At 42.8% G+C, this 23,144-nt stretch overlaps 1 protein-coding gene across 4 annotated transcripts; it reads left to right on the top strand.

Moving 5' to 3' along the window:
• Positions 1-3,601: 3,601 nt before the first annotated feature.
• On the top strand, positions 3,602-22,941 carry LOC120065378 (DDB1- and CUL4-associated factor 12-like). 4 transcript variants are annotated; one of them, XM_039016328.1, is made up of 10 exons: positions 3,603-4,026; positions 11,175-11,465; positions 11,665-11,961; positions 12,064-12,124; positions 13,676-13,869; positions 13,987-14,052; positions 16,474-16,636; positions 16,821-16,832; positions 17,582-17,760; positions 20,597-22,941. In XM_039016328.1, exons 1-10 carry the CDS (start codon positions 3,964-3,966, stop codon positions 20,753-20,755), a joined length of 1,485 nt encoding a protein of 494 aa, XP_038872256.1. In that variant the 5' UTR covers positions 3,603-3,963; the 3' UTR covers positions 20,756-22,941. The 4 variants fall into 4 exon arrangements, with proteins under 4 accessions (XP_038872257.1, XP_038872256.1, XP_038872259.1 ...); XM_039016330.1 differs by having other exon boundaries at positions 3,604-4,026; positions 11,665-11,937; XM_039016329.1 differs by lacking the exon at positions 16,821-16,832 and having other exon boundaries at positions 3,602-4,026.
• Positions 22,942-23,144: the final 203 nt, after the last annotated feature.

The following is a 23,144-nucleotide window of genomic DNA, read 5'->3' as shown; positions in this document are numbered from 1 at the left end:
CATCTAACACTATTGGTATGCACTCTATTTGGTTGTGCGATAACCTGGATCATATTACAGGCATTAGTCACAGTTAGAAGCTTCCTCTTGAGAGGACAGATAGTAGCTAATCAGTCAATGTTCAGGTCACCCAGAAAATAGACCTGTCTGTTAACATCAAACACACAATCAAGCATTGCTGCACACACAGTGCCTTCAGAAAGTATTCACACCCCTTGCCTTTTTTTCACATGTGTTACAAGGTGGGATTAAAATAGATTTAATTGTTGTTTTTTTTGTCAACGATCAACACAATGCTCTGTCAAAGTGGAAAAAAAGTCTAACATTTGTAAGAAATTTATTTAAAAAAAAATAAGTGTACAAAACATTATGAACACCTGCTCTTTCCATGACATACTGACCAAGTGAATCCAGGTGAAAGCTATGATCCCTTATTGATGTCACTTTTTAAATCAACTTCAATCAGTGTAGATGAAGGGAGGAGACAGGCTAAAGATGTATTTTTTAAGCCTTGAGACAATTGAGACATGGATTGTGTATGTGTGCCATTCAGAGGAGGAATGGGCAAGACAAAAAATGTAAGTGCCTTTAAACAGGGTATGGTAGTAGGTGCCAGACGCACCATTTTGTGTCAAGAACTGCAACGCTGCTTGGTTTTTTACACTCAACGGTTTCCTGTGTATATCAAGAATGGTCCACCACCCAAAGGACATCCAGCCAACTTGACACAACTGTGGGAGTCAACATGGGCCAGCATCCCTGTGGAATGCTTTTGACACCTTGTAGAGTCCATGCCCCCATGATTTGAGGCTGTTCTGAGGGCAAAAGGGGGAGTTCAACACAATATTAGGAATGTGTTCTTAATGTTTTGTACACTCAGTCTATCTTCATTAGATAAGTATTGAACCCTCTGAGTCAATCAATACATGTTAGAATCAACACCTTTTGTCTTTCTGGGTAGGTCTGGAAATAATTTGAAAAATTCTTCAAGCTCTGTCAAGTTGTTGATCACTGCTTGTCAGCCATTTCCAAGTCTTGCCATAGATTTTCAAGACGATTTTAAGTCAACTGTAACAAGGCCACTCAGGAACATTAAATGTTGTCTTGGTAAGCAACTCCAGTGTATATTTAGCCTTGTGTTTTAGGTTATTGTCCTGCTGAAAAGGTGAATTTGTCTCCCAGTGTTTGTTAGAAAGCAGACAGAACCAGGTTTTCCTTTAAGATTTAGCCTGTGCTTAGCACTATTCACTTTATTTTATCCTAAAAGATTCCCTAGTACTTGTTGATGACAAGCATAACCATAACATGATGCAGCCACCACCATGCTTGAAAATATGGAGAGTGGGACTCAGTGATGTGTTCTGTTGGATTTGCCCCAATCATAACACATTGTATTCAGGACATGAAGTCAATTTCTATCCCACATTCTTTGAAGGTTAACGTTAGTGCCTTATTGCAAACAGGATGCATGTTTTGGAATATTTGTATTCTGTACCGGTTTACGTCTTTTCACTCTGTCAATCAGGTTAGTATTGTGGAGTAACTACAATGTTTTCATCCATCCTTAGTTTTATCCTATCACAGCCATTAAACTCTGTAACTGTTTTAAAGTCACCGTTGGCCTCATGGTGAAATCCCTGAGCGGTTTCCTTACTTTCCGGCAACTGAGTTAGGAAGGACGCCTGTATCTTTGTAGTGACTGGGTGTATTGATACACCATCCAAAAGTGTAATTAATAACTTATCCATTCTCAAAGGGAATAGGCCCACACACTTTGGAACCAGGCCCAGCTAATCAGAATGAGGTTTTACCCACAAAGGCCTTTATTACAGACAAATACGACGATCCCGCAGGTGAAGAAGCCGAATGTGGAGGTCCTGGACAGACATGGTGGTCTGAGGTTGTGAGGGTGGTTGGACGTACTGCCAATTCTCTAAAATTACGTTGAAAGCGGCTTATGGTCGAAGAATTGAACATTCAATTCTATGGCAACAGCTCTGGTGGACATTCCTGCAGTCAGCATGACAACTGCACGCGCCCTCAAAACTTGAGACATCTGTGGCATTGTGTTGTATGACAAAACGACACATTTTAGTGGCCTTTTATTGTCCCCAGCACCAGGTGCACCTTTGTAATGGCCATGCTGTTAATTCAGTTTCTTGTTATGCCACACGTGTCAGATGGATGGAATGTCTTGGTAAATGAGAAATGCTCATTAACAGGGACGTAAATAAATTTGTGCACAAAATTTGAGAGAAATAAGCTTTTTGTACATATGGAACATTTCTGGGATCTTTAATTTCAGCTCATGAAACATGGGACCAACACTCTCTTGACTTTATATTGTGATTGCCAACTTTCATAAATCAGGTGCACTGACCTCGTTCGTCTTTCAGTCACCCACGTGGGTGTAACCAATGAGGAGATGGCACGTGGGTAGCTGCTTCTGTTAAAACAATGAGGAGATGGAAGAGGCAGGACTTGCAGCGCGATCTGCGTTAGAATAGAACTTACTTCTATTTTAGCCCTTGGCAACGCAGATGCTCGTTGGCGCGCGCGCGAGCAGTGTGGGTGCTATAATTGAATAACATAGATATCTACATTTATTTTTGCAACGCTCGCGCAGCCGAGCAGTGTAGTCAGCCTGTAAAATAGAAGTCAGTTCTATTCTGACGCAGATCGCGCTGCAAGTCCTGCCTCTCCCATCTCCTCATTGGTTTATAGAAGCAGGTACCCACGTGCCATCTCCTCGTTGGTTATACCCACGTGGGTGACTGAAAGACAAACGAAGTCAGTGGCGATAATGCACCTAATTTATGAAAGTTGCCAATCGCAATATAAAGTCAAGAGAAGAAAAAGCCTGGAAGGAGGAGAGATGACTAGAAACGATTCGGTTGACCGTTTTATGTGTGGATTAATTGGCGGAGTAAAGGACCTTGTGTATTTCAGGTAAAATAACAACTCAATGTTTATATCCCAGGACAAATTAGCTAGCAACAGCAAGTTAGCTAAAAAGAACAAATTAGCTATCAAGTGCAAGCTAGCCAGCTAAATTGCCATTAATGTTTAATGCTTTTTGACCTGTCCCCAAATTAATATAATTGGTTCAGAGTTTGTTTTGATATTTTAACCTGCTCGTGATTGCGTTTGGTGTGGGGGGACAAAATACATTTATGCACGATGGCTCACGGGCGCAGCCGGTTTGGGTTCCGTGTTAGCCCTTGGCAACGCACACTCGTTGGCGCAATAATTGAATAATATAGATTTCTAAATTTATGTTGCAACGCTCGCGCTGTAGTCAGCCTGTTACAGAGTGACTTCTCTATAATTTTTGGGGGGATTCCCTGTCCAGGAAATATAACAATATCTTCTATGTGATGCACATTCATTTTGGCACGATCAATGTAATCTGTTAGTCTCATACATTTGATGTTTGCATGAAATCTGAACTCTGAATTGAGAAAATATTGTGCTTTTTCAAGAAATCATTGGAGCAAAGAGTTCGGAAGCATAAATATGACGCCAATGACAAATGGTCCGTGAACGCGCACGCTTTACCGTAAACATGCACGTCGACCTTGTTTTTGTTGATGTTTAACTTGACTGCGGCTGCGCGCGGCAGAATGTAGTTGCCGTTGGTGACGCGATTTGTAAAGAAAGAACAATTGGATAAAATATAAAAATCGATTTGTACTGTAGGGGAGTCGCATATTTTGGCTCCTCGACCGAAAAACATTTTAGTAGGTTACAAGCTAATCTACGCGCGTAGCTAGAGTTTGAGTTTCGGAGGCCGGAGTGGAAGCTAGCTAGTCAACCTCACCCTTATGTGATCGTCCTTCCACGTCGCCAGGCGCTGCTACACTCAGAGCAAGACAACAAAATAGCTTATCGCCATTATATGACCCAGTACTTAGCGTCATTATTTGGCCTCCATGTGGGTGAGGGATTTGTGTGTGTCAGATTATGGCGAGAAAAACAGTTAGCAGGAAAAGGAAGGCAGGGGAGTCCAAGGACCAACAACAACAGGTATGAGGAAACAGACTGGTGTTTCAGTCAATTGCCGTTAGCCATTCTAGCAAATCTTGGTTAGCCTAGTTGGCCAGCTAACGTTACCACTTTGCGTTGACTGGTTGAGTTAGCTAACTACTAACATATTCGTAGCGAATTTAGTTCGATAGCTAACGCCACGCAGATAAAAAGCACGTTCGTTTTTTAAAGTGTAACGTTACAGTAACTAAACTATTAGTAACATTAACGTTAGCTTCCTAAGGAACTCAATCCGTGTTACTAGCTAAAATGCCATGGCTAACGTTAGCTAGCTTACTGGCTAGTGTGCTTGCTTATGTTAGTTCATGTTTCTATTTTAAATGTTTTATGTCGTTTAACTGTCCTTTTTTTATTACATTGACCGTTTCTCTAACTGGTTGGCTAGCTAATTTAGTTAGCTAGTTAAATTAGACTTGTGTGAGTGTTTCTAGTTAGGCCCTAGGCCTACAACCACTAATGCTTTTTCCTAAGCACCGTTCTATTGGATCGTAGGGGATGGATGGAAAAATATATAGAGTCATTCTGAGAATGGAATACAATTTCAGTAGCTGTGTAAAATAATAGGAATTTTAGCTAGGTTATGTCCTATTCGACTGGATAAGGGTGGTTAAGCCATGTGTTGTATACCGACTGCAGTTGCGTTCAACTCAATTTCAGTACTTATTTTAGATTTGGTTGGTTAGGTAAACATTTTTATGAATTAAATGTAAAAATAGTTGTTAAAGTATTGCCCCCAAATTCAGTGCCACATCCGGCATTGTGTTCCAATGTTGATGTACCACGGCCACATACAAAGCCCATACTGCCGAAATGTCCAAGTAATAACACTGGTAGTTCCTATGTTACAACAATGCAAGTATTAATTGACGACCAAGAAATCCAAAGATGACATGTTCATTGAATTCATGCACATATGACACCTGTTTTTATTTAATTTTTAACTTTTATTTAACTAGGCAAGTCAGTTAAGAACAAATTCTTATTTACAATGACGGCCAAACCCAGACGACGCTGGGCCAATTGTGTGCCGCCCAATGGGACTCCCACTCACGGCCGAATGTGATGCAGCCTGGATTCGAACCAAGGACTGTAGTGACTCCTCTTGCACTGAGATGCAGTGCCTTAGTCTGCGCCACTCGGGAGCTAGCAATAGATAGCTACAGTAGTTAAAACAAACTTGCTAGTTTTGCTAACCAAACCATCTGTCCTAGCCTGCCATTGTTGAATTCGATTTTCATAATGTCAGTAATGTTTTCAATTTTACTATTGCTTTCAAAAGCAGCTCAAACATAGAACATATAAGAATGAACTTTAGCAATTGAATTCTACCATGTAAATATACCGTGTGTTTATAGGGAAATAATCAATCCTCTAAAATACTCTTCAAGACAATCAGGAACAAGTATTCAACAATGCCATGGTATAAAGACAATTATAAACTGTGTGGTTCAAGCCCTGAATGCTGAGTTGCTGAAAGCTGTGGTATGTTAGACCGTATACCATGGGTATGACAACATGTATTTTTACTAGGGATGCACCGATAGGAAAGTTTTGGCCGATATATATTTTCCTTGCCAAAAAAACGATAACGATATTTACAATTTTACCGGTCTTTTAAGCATTCTAGTACAGTTAAATAGTTGACACACACACACACTGACCAAAAAGTTATTTTGTTGGCATTTACGTATTTAAAACTTATTTTTATTTCACCTTTATTTAACCAGGTAGGCTAGTTGAGAACAAGTTCTCATTTGCAACTGCGACCTGGCCAAGATATAGCATAGCAATTTGACACATACAACAACACAGAGTTACACATGGAATAAACAAAACATACAGTCAATAATACAGTAGGAAAATAAGTCTATATACAATGTGAGCAAATGAGGTGAGATAAGGGAGGTAAAGGCAAAAAAAGGCCATGGTGGCAAAGTAAATACAATATAGCAAGTAAAACACTGGAATGGTAGATTTGCAGTGGAAGAATGTGCGAAGTAGAAATAATGGGGTGCAAAATAAATAAATACAGTAGGGGAAGAGGTAGTTGTTTGGGCTAAATTATAGATGGGCTATGTACAGGTGCAGTAATCTGTGAGCTGCTCTGACAGCTGGTGCTTAAAGCTAGTGAGGGAGATAAGTGTTTCCAGCTTCAGAGATTTTTGTAGTTCGTTCCAGTCATTGGCAGCAGAGAACTGGAAGGAAAGACGACCAAAGGAGGAATTGGCTTTGGGGGTGACCAGTGAAATATACCTGCTGGAGCGCATGCTACGAGTGGGTGTTGCTATGGTGACCAGTGAGCTAAGGCAGGGCTTTACCTAGCAGAGAATTGTAGATAACCTGTAGCCAGTGGGTTTGGCGACGAGTATGAAGCGAGGGCCAACCAACGAGAGCGTACAGGTCGCAATGGTGGGTAGTGTATGGGGCTTTGGTGACAAAACGGATGGCACTGTGATAGACTGCATCCGGTTTGTTGAGTAGAGTGTTGGAGGCTATTTTATAGATGACATCACCGAAGTCGAGGATCGGTAGGATGGTCAGTTTTACGAGGGTATGTTTGGCAGAATGAGTGAAGGATGCCTTGTTGCGAAATAGGAAGCCGATTCTAGATTTAATTTTGGATTGGAGATGCTTAATGTGAGTCTTGAAGGAGAGTTTACAGTCTAACCAGACACCTAGGTATTTGTAGTTGTCCACCTATTCTAAGTCAGAGCCGTCCAGAGTAGTGATGCTGGATGGGCGAGCAGGTGCGGGCAGTGATCGGTTGAATAGCATGCATTTAGTTTTACTTGCGTTTAAGAGCAGTTGGAGGCCACGGAAGGAGAGTTTTATGTCATTGAAGCTCGTCTGGAGGTTAGTTAACACAGTGTCCAAGGAGGGACCAGAAGTATACAGAATGGTGTCTGTAAATGGTAAATAAAGTAACCTTTATTTAACTAGGCAAGTCAGGTAAGAACAAATTCTTATTTACAATGACCGCGTACCCCGGGCCGAACCCGGAAGACGCTAAGCCAATTGTGCGTTGCCCTATGGGACTCCCAATCACTGCGGATATGATGCAGCCTGCAGCTATGTCCCCACTTACTTGCTGTGCTGTTTCGTTGTTCATTTGTTCAGTATCAACCAGGTTTTCATCATACATGTCAAGCAGTGAAGTTTCAGCTCTGTCCGTGGCCTCTTCCTCTGTACACGCTGTTACTGTGTCCGTTTCCATTTTGTCCAGCTGTATCTGTAACATTTCATGTAAACTCTGTTTCTTGTCTGCATCGAAGTAGCGGTCCTTGTACCTAGCATCGAGCATGGTGGTGACACAGTAGAGGCTCAGAGAGAATGCCACTGCATCACTTTTTCACAGCCTCTACTAGAGTACTTTTCGAATTAACCCGATGGTTTGTGTTGGCATTTTTGTTGAGCAGGCATTTCAATGCCATGACAGGGTATCACGTCTGCTGCAGATGCAGTTGAGCTTATTTCTCGAGTCAGTTGTTCGAATGGCGCTAGGAGTGTTCATGTTTCAAACATCTCAAATGCCATTTCAATGGCAGCAGTGGTATGAGAACCAGCACATTCTTGAGCATGCAATACGGCTTTCCTCAGTACGAAATCCTCGTCGACCCACTGTGCTATCAGACTCATTATGCTCATGGGGCTGACATCGCTGTAACTCCAGTAGGGCAACATCTGAAAAATAGCGCATACTTGGTAGGGTGTACCAGTGCTTGTCCAGTTGGCAAAAGCCAACATCTTCCACGACAGAAAACGGTTAATTTTCAAGGGCAATGAATTCCATTATCTTGGCTTTAATGGATTTCGCCTTTAAGTTGTCTCTCTGAAATGTTCTTACTCTTTCAAATGACTGCTTGACTTGTTGACTGCTCGATCCACACAGCAGACATTGTGGGCTAGGTTAAGAAGGCTGTGCAGCGCTATATATATTTTTTGTGTTGTCATTACGTCATCTACCTACGTTATATACATATGCATGTCAGCTTTGACATCGGTTTTGCACATCTCCGTTGAATTAGACATCGGGCTGATGCCAATGTTGGCATTTTTAGCTAATATCGCCCGATTCCGATATGCTAACCGATATATCGTGCATCCCTAATTTTTAATGCTTTAATTATGTTGATAACCAGTTCATAATAGCAATAAGGCACCTCGGGTGTTTGTGGTATATGGCCAATATACCATGGCTAAGAGCTGTTTCCAGGCACTCCGCGTTGTGTCGTGATTAAGAACAGCACTTAGCCGTGGTATATTGGCCATATACCACACCCCTCGGGCCTTATTGCTTAATTAACACAGGTCTCATAAACAATTTCAAGCACAAGCCCACATGCTAGTGAGTAGCCAGATAATCATTATATTTCAAGTTTAGCCAACTAGGATCTATTTTTCTAGCTTACACGGCAGTTGAATTGTTATGAACACACCCTTCTGTCCGTTTCCAACTGTTTGAACAGCATGCTAGCCTGTCCATGTTGAAATCAAGTAGCCTACCTTATTTCTCAGAATGAGAACGAGTTGACAATTCCTTATATACTTGTGCCTTATGGTTATTGCACATTTAAAAAAAAAAAAAAAATGCAGACTAAACAGCAAGTATAGCAGTCTTTGGCTAAAATGCTTCTACTGGTATTGCAATGCCGAGTGCGACAAACTGAGGAATTATTTCCCAGAATCAATGTTCATTCATACTCTCATTTTAGTAGTCTGCTCTGCTCGCAATTTGAATTGAGATATAAGAAGGGTATCGTTAGAAAGGTTAACTTTTCAATAGCTAGGTTTCCATCCAATTGGTGACAGATTTTCATGTGAATATTCTAAAATCTGCATCAAATCAACATGTGCATTTTCCCATCAGAGATGTTTCCATTAGAGTTGTTGCAGGTAAACGGCAGTGCTTGCACATAAAAATACCTTTTGCGGTTCAATTCCCATCTACTGAATAAAAAATACAAGTTCAATGGGTTTCCATTGCATTTTCAACTCTACTAATGTTTGTCTCACGTTAAAAAAAAAATGCTTTATATAGCATGTGTCCCCTCTGGTATTGGCACGTGTGCTCTAGCTGAAAGCGCGCAGATGAGGTACTGTAACGGCACACTGTTGACTAGAGCGCATGTATAGCCTACATGATGAGATTAAAAAGAGCAAGATTGTTTATTTGTCAAAAGGCAGCCAAGTATCGATGATGATGTCACCAGAATAAGTCCCTCGATATTTATTGTAAAGGAGCATCAAGCTCATCACCTTGCACTTTCACCACCCTGTGATAACTTATTTCATCTGTAGCCTAATAAACTGCATGCTTTCCTTGCGAGTCGTAGTGGGAGGACCACACGTGATATCAACAGAAAGGTATACAAGTTCCAGTATATAGTGTATGAGGTCATAGAAGAAGTTTTGTAGTGATTCCTTTGTTGATGTAATTAATATTTGTTGGTCTGTGGTGTGTAATGAGGGGCAAGCAGACACTGCACTTGACATATTTATGACATTTCTTATTCCAGTTACTAATAAGCATGCACCCATTTAAGAAATTACTATTGATGAGCAAATGAAAAATTGTATGGTTGAGAGGGATGAGGCAAAAATGAATGGCAAATAAGTCTGGCAGCACAACCGATTGGCTAACATACTGCAAATTGAGAAATTATGTGACTAAGCTGAATAGAAATAATGAACTATTCTATGAAACAAAGATGAACGACAGTAAAAGCTTTGGAGTACCTTAAATGAAATGTTGGGCAAAAGGGCAAACTCATCTGTCATTCATTGAATCAGATGGCTCATTCATCACAAAACCCACAGATTTTGCCAATTACTTTAATTTTTATTTTATTTTTGGCAAGATTAGCAAATTTAGGCATGACTTAATGCGGCTTTTGACATTATCGATCATAGTCTGCTGGTGGAAAAATGTATGTGTTATGGCTTTACACCCCCTGCTATATTGTGGATAAATAGTTAACTGTCTAACAGTACACAGAGGGTGTTCTTTAATGGAAGCCTCCAACATAATCCAGGTAGAATCAGGAATTGCCCAGGGCAGCTGTCTAGGTCCCTTTTTTTCAATCTTTACTAACGACATGCCACTGGCTTTGAGTAAAGTGTGTCTATGAATGTGGCTGACTCAACACTATACACGTCAGCTACTACAGCGAGTGAAATCTCTGCAACACTTAGCAAAGAGCTGCAGTTAGTTTCAGAATGGGTGGAAAGAGTAAGTTAGTCCTAACTATTTCTAAAAAAATAAAAGCATTGTATTTGGGACAATTCATTCACTAAATCCTAAACCTCAACTGACTACTTTAATAAATGTGGTAATCCTGGATTGTTAACTATCATGCTCAAAGCATGTTGATTTCAAATTAACTAAGATGGGGAGAAGTCTCTCCATAATAAATAGTTTCTTTGCCTTTTTAACAACAGCAAGGCAGGTCCTACATGCCATATATTTGTCACACCTGGACTCCTGTTCAGTTGTGTGGTCAAGTGCCACAGAGGGAATTACAATTGGGTCAGAACAGGGCACCACGTCTGGCCCTTAAATGTACACGCAGAGCTAACATTAATGATATGCATATAAACCTCTCATGGCTCAAAGTGGAGCAGAGATTGACTTCCTCACTACTTGTTTTTGTAAGAAGTGTTGACATGCTGAATGCACCGAGGTGTCTGTTTAAACTACTAGCACGTAGCTCAGACACACATGCATATCACACAAGAAATGCCACTGAAGGTCTCTTCACAATCCCCTAGTCAAGAACAGACTATGGGAGTCGCACAGTACTACATAGAGCCATGGTTATGTGGAACTCTATTCCACATCAGGTAACTGATGCAAGCAGTAGAATCAGATTTAAAAACCAGATAAAAATACACCTTATGGAACACACATGCACATAAAGTCAAACTGTCAAAATACGTTCTCTAGCCTAAAATACAATTTTGTTTATTGAATTGCAGGAGCATGGGAAATTTTATGAACATTTTGTTCCATATTCACTTGGAATGACCCTGTTCTAAATAGTCAGTGTTCTTGATTTACTTGGTGCTGTTCATTTCATTTAAACCTTGTACTAACCTTTCTCCTTCTCTCTTTTTCTCTCCTCCGTCAGGTGGCCTGGTGCCAGTCGGCGAGCAAGCGGACGCGTGTGTCCTCCTCGTCCCGGCACGCTCAGCAGTGGTGGCGTAGTCAGTGCTCAGTGGTGTGTGCGCTCCGGGGCCGAGAGTTTCGGCCGCAGCAGCAGCATGAGTGGCGGCTCCAGCGTAGCCTGCGGGGCTTTGCTGCTGGCCGCCTCCCGGGCATCCTCAAGGAGCGGGAGTTCTCCCTTGGCCGCCTCAACAAGGTGTTTGCCTCCCAGTGGCTCAACCACCGCCAGGTGGTGTGTGGAACCAAGTGCAATACGGTGAGACATTGGCCTCTTGTTTTACTCTACTCTGCTTTCTTCTTTCAAAATGGAAAAAAAGTGTATAAACATTTGCTGTTAACCGGAAAACCTTGAACTGAGCTATTATGAACCAAAAAATGCGACCCCCCCCCCCACCCCAATGATTCCAGACCATTTAACTTTTTCTCTTAACAGATTTCTTTTTTCCTCTCCCCAGCTATTTGTGGCAGATGTTCTGACAGGGCAGATCACCCGCATCCCAATGCTGAAGGACCGACACGGGGGAGGGGCCCCCGGGGGGGTTGCGGGGACAATAGGGGCCCCCTTCCTCCCTGGTAGTGGCTCGGTGTCTGGGCTGGACCAGCAAGGCTGTGGGATCCACGCCATCGAGCTTAACCCCTCCGGCACTCTGTTGGCCACCGGCGGAGACAACCCTAACAGCCTGGCCGTCTACCGGCTGCCTACCCTGGATCCCGTCTGCGTGGGGGACGTGAGTGGTTCCCCTCTCTTCTTGGTGTGTTGGTACTGAGCTACACAAAGTGAGACAGCACTGGTGGCTGAGACAGCCTAAGCAAGCCTGATCATACATTGAAACAAGTTGTTCTCTGTTTTTCAGGATGGCCATAAAGATTGGATCTTCTCCATTGCGTGGATCAGCGACAGAATGGCTGTGTCAGGTGGGTGTTAAGTGACACACTGCTAAGCCATTGGAAGACCTTCACACTATTGTTCATCTGCGATAGTTTTTTATGTGTGTACCGTAATTTCCGGACTATAAGCCGCTACTTTTTCCCACGCTTTGAACCTTGCGGTTTATACAATGACGCGGCTAATTTATGGATTTTTCCCGCTTTCACAAGATTCATGCCGCCAAAAAACTGAGCACCGTCACATAATGTGACGTAAATCGAGCGCGCTCAAACTTCCCATAATTCTGATTACGGTAGTCATTTTGTCACCCTCATCATGGCAAAGACACGGAGAAATTGTCACGTTCCTGACCTGTTTTTCCTTTTTCTTGTATTTATTTGGTTGGTCAGGGCGTGAGTTGGGGTGGGTTGTCCATGTGTTATTTTTCTATGTCGGGTTGTTTGTGTTCGGCCGGGTATGATTCTCAATCAGAGGCAGCTGTAAATCGTTGTCCCTGATTGAGAATCATACTTTTTGTATCTCGTGTTGTATCTCGTGTCTGTATTCGGGTCGTTTCTCTTTTGTCATTTTGTTTCGTTAGTGTTCCGTTTATTTGGTTAATAAATAATCATGGACACAAACCACTCCGCATATTGGTCTGATCCTTCTCGCCTCTCGTCCGAGGAGGAGGATTACGCCGACCGTTACAGAAATGCATATGATGCAGCTTTCAATTTGAAGGCGATCGATCTGGCTGTTGGAAAAGGAAATAGAGCTGCTGCACGGGAGCTTGGCCTTAATGAGTCGATGATAAGACGTTGGAAACAGCAGCGTGAGAAACTGACTCAGTGCAAAAAGACAACAAAAGCTTTCAGAGGAAAGAAAAGCAGATGGCCCGAACTAGAAAATGAGGCTTAGATGACAAGTGGGGAGAAATCCTTCACTAAAACGGGCCGCATGCGAAGAGCAACTTATGGTCAAGTCTGCCAGTGGGTCCTGACAGCGTGGAGCATTGTCAAAAAAAATAAAAAAATCCACTATCATCAACGGGTTTCGAAAGGCTGGACTGCTGCGTATTGAAGAGGGCAGCATGAGCTCAGCGGGGAATTTGCCTCCGGATGAAAGTGACGAGAGCGACAATGAAAACGATCCAACATCGGATGAAGCAATTCTGAGGCTATTCAACTCCGACACCAAAGGAGATGACTTCAGTGGTTTCAGTGCACAGGAGGAAGATAGTGACCAATGACTTTCTTGGTAGGCTACTGTTTACTGCTATTTTTTAAAATTTTTGTTACAAGCCGTGTTTCGTTAAAGCCTATTTATTTTTGTTACAAGCCGTGTTTCGTTTAAAGGCCTATTTATTTTTGTTACAAGCCGTGTTTCCTTTAAAGGCTGTGTAAAGTTCATTTGTTTCAATGTACCGGTAGGCACCTGCGGCTTATAGACATGTGCGGCTTATTTATGTACAAAATACATATTTTTTTTAAATTCAGTGGGTGCGGCTTATATTCAGGTGCGCTTAATAGTCCAGCAATTACGGTAATATTGTCTCTGTATAAAATCAACCAACCAATCAATGTGCTGCGGTTCTTCAGGGTCCCGGGACGGTTCAATGGGGCTGTGGGAGGTGTCTGAGGTGGTTCTGAGCCACTCCATGAGACAGCAGGACGAAGAGGGGGTCCCCTGCTACTCCCACATCTCCCACCGTGCCCTGGAGGACATCCCCAAGGAATACACCAACCCCTACAACTGCAAAGTGCGCGCCCTGGCCTTCAACAACAACCACAAGGTCAGACATACCTCCCTCCTAGACAAACCACAGCCTGTGTTCTAGTAAAAATCTGTGTTGTACTATAGCCCTGTACTTACGGGGACCTACACACTATCTTGTTTTGCCTTCTCTCAGGAGCTTGGTGCAGTGTCCCTGGATGGCTATTTCCACCTTTGGAAGGCAGAGCAAAACTTGAGCAAGGTCTGTTTGAGTACATCTGTTTCCGCTCTGCATAGCAATGCTTGTTTGGTTCTGTGACTGTGTACTTGTTTGGGGACATTGGAGATTATGAAGACTTGGCTGGTGTCGTCATGAGTCAATATTAAACAGTACTGCATTTTTGTTGAATGTCCTCGCATACCAAACATTTCTGGTTAAGACGATTGTGTAAATAAGGAATTTCTGTTTTTTTATTTGAATTTCTAAAAACATGTTTTTGCTTTGTCATTATGGGGTATTGTGTGCAGATTGAGGATTTTTATTTATTTAATCCATTTTAGAATTAGGCTGTAATGTAACAAAATGTAGGTTATGCATGCCATAGCAAAGGAATAGGCCATTTGGCAGGGCCTGCTGTGGGCTGCCCGGTCAGGTCTTTACTGCGTGGTACAGACAATTTTGAAATCGGCGATGCATCGACGATGGCTGTCAATCATCTTCGATATCTGATACCATTGTAACATCATCAAACCCTAACGCACATAGTTGTTCAGTCCCTTTGTTATGCGACTCGAATTTGAGCTCAGGTACATCGTATTTCCATTGATCATCCTTGAAATGTTTGTACAACTTGATAGGAGTACACCTGTGGTAAATTCAATTGATTGGACATGATTTGGAAAGAAACACACCTGTCTATATAAGGTCCCACAGTTGACAGTGCATGTCAAAGTAAAAACCAAGCCATGAGGTCTAAGGAATCAGTGGAGGCACAGATCTGGGGAAGGATACCAGAACACAGTGGCCTCCATTCTTAAATGGAAGAAGTTCGGAACCACCAAGACTCTTCCTAGAGTTGTCTGAAAGGCCAAACTGAGCAATCTGGGGAGAAGAGCCTTGGTCAGGGAGGTGATCAAGAACCCGATGGTTACTCTGACAGAGCTCCAGAGGTCTTCTATGTAGATGGGAGAACCTTCCAGAAGGACAACCATCTCTGCAGCACTCCACCTTTATGGTAGTGGCCAGATGGAAGCCACTCCTCAGTAAAAAGGCACATGATAGCCCGCTTGGTGTTTGCCAAAAGGCATCTAAAGGCCTCAGACCATGTGTGGTCTGATGAAACCAATATTGAACTCTTTGGCCTGAATGCAAAGCATCATGTCTGGAGGAAACCTGGCACCATCCCTACGGTGAAATTTTTTTTCTTCTCAATGTCGGTTGATCTGAAGCTTATTTTAGTTTTTATAGAGGACACTCTGGTGTCTTATTTTAAAATCCACATTTGGTATTTTCTCTCCATTTGATATGAATATGACTTACTTTTTTATGCATGCTGTCTTTCTCCTGCCGTGCTATTTCATTATTAAACAATGCATTTATTTATCTAACCAAGTTCTAGGCTATCTCAAAGTTTGAAGTTGTTTTTGAATAACCTAAAAACATGAAAGCAGCGACATGTAGAGTAGGCCTATTTACATAGGCTACATTTCTAATAGTAGCCTATTATTAGAAATGTAGGCTACAACATACACTGAGTATACCAAAGATTAGGAACACTTTCCTAATATTGAGTTGCACAACCCCCCCCCCCCCCCCCCCCCTTTCCCTTCAAAACAGCCTGAATTCGGTGGGGCATGGACTCTACAAGGTGTGAAATGTTCCACAAGGATGCTGGCGCAAATTGACTTCCACTCCTACAGTTGTCAAGTTGGCTGGATGTCCTTTGGGTGGTGGACAATTCTTGATAAACACGGGAAACTGTTGAGTGTGGAAAAACCCAGCAGCTTTGCAGTTCTTGACACAAACCGTTGCGTCTGGCACCTATTACCATAACCCGTTCGAAGGCACTTCGATTTTTTTTGTCATGCCCATTCACTCTCTGAATAACACACAATCCATGTCTCAATTGTGTCAAGGCTTGTCTATTTATTTTTGTAAAAAGAAAGTGATTATCTCCCCAATTTTAGTGATATCCAATTGGTGGTTAGTCCTTGTCACATTGCTGCAACTCCCGTACGGACTTGGGAGAGGCGAAGGTCGAGAGCCATGCGTCCTCCAAAACACGACCCCGACAAGCCGCGCTGCTTCTTGACACAATACTCGCTTAACCAAGAAGCCAACCGCACCAATGTATTGGAAGAAACACTACACCTGACTACCGTGTCAGCCTGCATTGTGTTCGGCCTGCCATAGGAGTCGCAAGAGCCCGATGGGACAAGGACAACCTGGCCGGCTAAACCCTCCCCTAACCCGCTGGCCAATTGTCGCCTCATTGGTTTCCCGGTCGCTGTCGGCTGCAACACAGCCTGGGATTGAACCAGGATCTGTAGCGACGCAGCTAGCACTGCGATTCAGTGCCTTCGACCGCTGCACCACTCGGGAGGCCCCGGTGTGTGCAAGCTTTTGACTGGTACTGTACATGTCTATCCCCGTCTAACAAGCCTGTGTATCTGTTGTTCATAGCTGCTGTCCACAAAGCTGCCTCACTGCAAAGAGAATGTGTGTCTGGCATATGGTCAGGACTGGTCGGTGTATGCGGTGGGCTCTCAGGCCCATGTGTCCTTCCTAGACCCCCGGCAGCCCACTCACAACATCAAATCAGTCAGCTCCCGGGAGAGGGGAAGTGGTAAGGAATTGACACCACACTACAATGTTTGAAACACACACACACACACACACACACACACACACACACACACACACACACACACACACACACAGGGTGTATTGGTGAATATATATATATATAGAACACTATAGCATACATTCTGTAAACTTTCTGTAACTTTCATTTCATTCCATTTTTCCAGAGGCAACACGAGGTACTACAAACACATTCCACCAAGAAGCAAAACAAAACCCAAACATTCGCCAAGACCCGCTCTGCACTTATGCTGCCTTCAAGTGGTGTCGGAATTATTGGAAATAGGAGTTACCGACTCTGAAATTTCACTTGAATGACCCTCCATGTCGGGATTACGAGTTGGAAAGGCGGGAGAAAATAATGAAACCCGAATTTACGAGTTGTGCCGTTTCATCACTGTCCTTTTCAAACAAAAGATGATTAAACAAATCCATTTACATTATTTGTACATTATTTTAATGTGAATAATGTAGCTAGTTTGGCTATATTGTTAACGTATTGGCTATATTGTTAGCCAGCTAGCTAAAATATTATTAGGAACGTTAGCTAGCTAGATTTATTATTAGCAACATTAGCCAGCTAGCTAAATTATTATTAGCAACGTTAGTCAGCTTGCTAGATTTATTATTAGCAACGTTAGTCAGCTTGCTAAATTATTATTATTATTATTAGCAACGTTAGCTAACTAGCTAAAATATCATTGGTTGAAGAGTTGTTCCGAATTCAAAAGCACTTGGACACACTGATGTCGTATTTACGACTTCACCAACTGGGAAATGCGAGTTTCCGAGTAGCATTTGAACGCAGCATTACAATGAAGTGCAGAGGCAGTACTTTTGAAAGGAACATTTATTACAGCTTTTTTAAAGACGTTTATAAAGCTATTAAAGGCAAGGTATTAATTTGTTTGCGTGTGCTCGTTCACAGGCATCCGCTCGGTGAGTTTCTATGAACACATAGTGACTGTGGGCACAGGCCAGGGCTCCCTGCTGTTCTATGACATCAGAGCCCAGAGGTTCCTGGAGGACCCTTCCAGCCCGGCCGGCGGGTTCCGGCAGCGCCCAGGAGAGGGCATCCTCAAACTCACCACAGGGAAGGGCTGGCTGGTACAATTATTTTATTTATTATTCCCCTTTTGTATACCCCTCTCAGGAACTTTTAACTTGAAGTGTCCTGCTATTACTATATACACTACATGACCAAAAATATGTGGACACCTGCTCTTCTCATTCCAAAATCATGGGCATTCATATGAAGTTGGTACCCCCTTTGCTGCTAATACAGCCTTCACTCTTCTGGGAACATACTGGGTATACATACTGGACCTCTGAGACCCTGAAGCGACATTTGTCTGGATTTAGTTTGAGATTAAGAGCTTTTATCCTGTCCATGATCTGGCGGAGCGGCTCGTCGTGTTCCTGACCAGGATGTCGACCATAATGATTTTGACAGGGTTCTGCGAATAGCTGCTCCTCCATGCACCTCCTGAAACACTTCACTTCATGTAGAGATTACACAGGGCGTGCGTAGGAAGTGATATCTGCCCCCTGGGGTCAGGTTGTGAGCTTTGACGCTTCATCAAGTGTGCTCTGCCAGAACGAAACCTGGCATCCAACATGAAGAATAGCTTTACATCAGGCACGTCTGAGATCCCCTGCTCCACTGTTTTCATGGGATGATGTGGCCTGAGGAGTGCTTTGTTGAGATGGACTGGATCAATGCATATTCTCACTCTTCTATCCTTTTTCTTTACAGCCACCATGGCTGAGACCAATTCCATGGCCTCTTCTCTCGTGATGAGATCTTGTCCTTCCATTCGGTCTATCTCCTTGATCACTTTTTCCTTCAAATCAAATTTTATTGGTCACATACATATTTTTAGCAGATGTTATTGCGTGTGTAGCAAAATGCTTGTGTTCCTAGCTCCAACAGTGCAGTAGTATCTTTATGGCGAGTGGCACGCTTCTGGGAGCCCACGCTGTGGGGTAAACAGTCATCCAGCCGCATGTGGTAAACGGCTGGTAGCTTACCCACTGTGCTACAGTCAAACAGGTCTCTGTATTCAGTCTGCTCAGGGGCTTCATGCTGGACTGCATGCACTTCAGGTTGGAGATGAACTAAGCCCTGTCTGATACTGTCAGGGAGGGCAATGAGTGGTTTGACTTCACGATACACCACATGGAATTGTAATTTTCCACATGTGAAGTCCAGAGTGGCAGTAAAAGTCTTAATCACCTGTCATCCATAAGCCACTAGATTCACTGTGTTTGAGTGGTCAACAGGAGTGCTTGGGTCAACGTGTTGTAGCCCCAGTGTACATTTTTTGTTTAATGTTCTCACTGCTATTGATGGCTGAGAGATCTGTGAATATCTCTCCCCTCTCTGATGTTACATCCACATTTTCACAGTTTAGTAGATCTGCTGGTTCAGGTGTCTCCTGTGTCCCCAGTTCATTAACCCTGTGTGAATACCTGCCTCTGCATGGATTGGGAGGAGCAGCCTGTGCTGGTCTGTTTGTACTACACTACATGACCAAAAGTATGTGGACACCTGCTCTTCACACCTCATTCCAAAATCATGGGTGTTAATATGGAGTTGGTCCCCTCTTTCCTGCTATAACAGCCTCCACAATTCTGGGAAGGCTTTCCACTAGATGTTGTAACATTGCTGTGGGGACTTGCATCCATTCAGCCACAAATGCATTAGTGAGGTCGGGAACTGATGTTGGGCGATTAGGCCTTGCTCGCAGTCGGCGTTCCAATTCATCCCAAAGGTGTTCAATGAGGTTGAGGTCAGGGCTCTGTGCAGGCCAGTCAAGTTCTTTCACACTGATCTCCACTAGCCATTTCTGTATGAACTTTGCTTTGTGCATGGGCGCATTGTCATGCTGAAACAGGAAAGGGCCTTCCCCAAACTGTTGCCACAAAGTTGGAAGCACAGAATCGTCTAGAATGTCATTGGATGTTGTAGCGTTCCTTCACTGTAACTAATGGGCCTAGCCTGAACCATGAAAAACAGCCCCAGACCATTATTCCTTCTCCACCAAACTTTACAGTTGGCACTGCATTCGGTAGTGAGTGTTGCAACCGAGGACAGACGGTTTTTCCACATGCTACGAGCTTCAGCACTTGACGGTCCCATTCTGTGAGCATGTATGGCCTACCACTTCGCAGCTGAGCCGTTGTTACTCCTAGAAGTTTCCACTTCACAATAACAGCCCTTACAGTTGACCGGGGCACCTCTAGCAGGGCAAAAATTTGACAGACTGAATTTTTGGAAAGGTGGTGTCCTGTAACGGTGCCACGTTGAAAGTCACTGAGCTCTTCTGTAAGGCCATTCTACTGCTAATGTTTGTCTATGGAGATTGCATGGCTGTGTGCTCGATTTTATACACCTGTCAGCAACAGGTGTGGTTGAAATAGTTGAATCCACTCATTTGAAGGGATGTGCACACACTTTTGTATACAAAGTGTATCTCCTTAATGCTGTTGTAAGAATGACATGAAATACTGGTTACTCCAGCATTTCTAGATTGTGACTATTGACAATATTATCATGACACGGAACATATTTATGAACAGCTGACTTTAGAGTACACTAAAAGAAACTGTGATTCAGTGACGCCTGACCTCATGTGTTGGTAGTCTATCTTGGACCTGCCTTGACAAGATGCTAGCACAAGACAACAAGAACCATTTCCCCCTCAGTGTTCTTTCACCCTTGTTTTCAGCAGCGGTGTTAGGTCTCAAAAATGATCTTCATTTAAAAATATATTGCTCCATTATAATTTTTCTACATGCTTTATATCTGGTTTTAGTTGTTAAAGCTGTTTACACCTGAAAATATATTTCCCCCCCAGTGGAGGCCACAATTTAAATACATATAGGGGAAACACTGATGTCATCCCCTCCCCTCACACCTGTTTCTCTCGTTCTCCCTCAGAATCACGACGAGACGTGGAGGAGCTACTTCTCGGACATCAACTCGTTTCCCAACGCCGTGTACACACACTGCTACGACGACTCCGGCACCAAGCTGTTTGTGGCCGGCGGACCTCTGTGCTCGGGCCTTCACGGCAACTACGCAGCCCTCTGGAGCTAGCCTTCCCTTCTCCTCCTCAGTCTCGCTATTCTCTCCTTACCCCACTACCCAGCCCCCCTCTCTCCTCTTCTCCTCTTCTTCCTTTTAACGTTTCACCCACTGTTGTCCCTCCTTAGTGGACTCAGGAGCATGATCTTGGACCTTTTCTTATCACGGCTTCCATATTGCCAATGTGTATCTCGTCAACACCTCTTCCATATTGCCACTGTATCTCGTCAACACCTCCTCGTTGCATCCCTCCATCCTCCCTTGCACTTTGCCCTGTTTATATTCAGTTTATTCATCTCTGCTCCCTGTTTTTTTTATATAGATGATTAACCAGTGATGTTGTAATGAGCTGAGAGGTCCGCTTTTGAAAAACTCAAATGAAAGTTTAACGTTTTATTACAATTTTTTTGTCTGTTTTTGGGAGTATGTCATACTGGCATAGACCGTTTCCTTGTGCGGACATTGGCGACACTCACCTTACTGTTCCCCTTCTCTCTCTCTCTCTCTCTCTCTCTCTCCGAAACTGATGGCAATATAAAATATTGAGGATGGGGGGAACATAAGAGACAAAGTTCTGAAGGAAGGAACAGGAGTATAGTTAGACTTTTCTAAGAAACTGAAAAAGAACATGGTCATTGGTTGGTAGTGTACCACCCTGTGCCATGGCAACCAATAAGAGCCGTAGCGATGGAAAAACTACCCAAACAGACGCAAGGTGAGAAGAAGCAGAGGATGAGTACAACCAATCAGACAGCGGCAGCCACTTGTTTTTTTGTTTTTCCCTGACTGATGATGTAAAGGAGTGATGACTGTAGATGCTAAATGCCGTAGGTATTCTGCAATGAATAATAATCCTGAAGAATGCTTATTTTATTTTGATTCTGACTGTGTGATTTGACATAAACGTACACTTGTTGATATTACTACTATCTTTATTATAATTTATTTTCCCCTTCTCACTATCACCCTTAGTAATGGTTTATGGCCGGGGCATTCAACGTCAGGGCCGTGCGGAACGCAGTGTCTGCTGGTTCTCTTTCTTCCCAGTTACTGGTCCATTCATGTCAGTGGTTGTGTATATCACAAAGCACGATCATTAAGTCAGCTAGCTAACTTGGATAAACATTCATACATGGCTGTTGATGTTGTGGATTATCCCTTACTTAGACCATTTCAAATTCAACACCCTCTTGCTTTTTGAACTAGGAAATATGGAGTTGTTTGAGGACATTTTTGAAACATTATCTTGCTAACTCTTTGATCCTGCTTTGTGACATAACCCTGTGGTGTACATGTTCTAAACCAGCTGCTGATTTAAAAACAAGGATGAAAACCTGCAGACAGTGCTGACCTTAAGCGCCTGAATCCCAAATCAGACCCTTGTCCTTTCCTCCTAGGCACTTGTGTAGATCTGAGAGAATTTAATAGGTGTAAGCAATATGGTGACAGCTCCATCAATGCCCTCTGATAGGCCAGGTGGCATTGTTGCCATTTTGCCAAGACTTTCCCAATATTAACAGATCTTAGCTGTATTCACTAGAAGCAAGCAGAATGAAGCAGGGAGAGACTTACCTGAATTGGCCCAATAGAAACTCTTGTTTTCATTGGAAAGGTTTTTCCGTTTGGAGTAAACGGTTCGCTAAGGTCATGGTCTGAATGAATACATCCCTGGACAAGCGCATAGGATGTTGGGGTTGAATACATCTGGAGGCACCATCGTTTTTGTCACTTTATTTTTTTTATCAAGGGATGAGTGTAGCTGCTCTTTTCCTTGTGTGCAAAGGCAGGGTATATTTGAGTGACTTTGTTGCCTTTCTATAGTCTTTCTGTGAAAGACTTGTAGGCTGACATAGTTTTGCTTTTTGGAACTTTGAGAGTTTTCATGATAATGCGAGAACAAAAAGAGACCCAATTACGACCATAAGTTGAACAAATAACCACTTTTAAAGTGTATTTTATAAATGTGTATGTGTGAAATGCATACCTTTTTATGTATATGTTCCAGGAAGTGTGTGAACTGACCCCTGTCTTTACTTTGGTGGTGACCTATTTTATACCTTTACACACCTCATGAATGTTTTTAGAAATTACTGAACCTGGGGATATTGTATGATGTCAACAACAGCCGAAACCAACCTATACATCTTTAAAATGAAAATAATGATAAATTAAAAATATGTAATATTTCTCTTATTTCATATTGCTGTTTGTGTGTGGTTTATTTCATTATATTTGTGCCGTAGTTAACTCAATCACTCAAATTGCTCATTGAGTGATGCTGTAGCCCTACAGTACTTACGAAGTTCAATTCATTGTACGGACAGGGTTTCTGTGTTACTGACAAATTACTGATACATTATTCATAGACATCATAGGTGACCCTGGCTATACTCTAAAACTT

This window comes from Salvelinus namaycush, chromosome 20 (genome assembly GCF_016432855.1).
Source record: "Salvelinus namaycush isolate Seneca chromosome 20, SaNama_1.0, whole genome shotgun sequence".
Taxonomy (NCBI): Eukaryota; Metazoa; Chordata; class Actinopteri; order Salmoniformes; family Salmonidae; genus Salvelinus; species Salvelinus namaycush.
The sequence above is the reverse complement of the archived record's forward strand: the minus strand, read 5'-3'. Positions and strand labels throughout refer to the sequence as shown.

Coding starts and splice junctions, on each gene's coding strand:
- LOC120065378 (XM_039016328.1), top strand. CDS start 3,964: ATGGCGAGAAAAACAGTTAGCAGGAAAAGGAAGGCAGGGGAGTCCAAG. Junction 14,053..16,473: donor CAGAGCAAAACTTGAGCAAG/GTCTGTTTGAGT, acceptor TGTTGTTCATAG/CTGCTGTCCACAAAGCTGCC. Junction 17,761..20,596: donor CCACAGGGAAGGGCTGGCTG/GTACAATTATTT, acceptor GTTCTCCCTCAG/AATCACGACGAGACGTGGAG.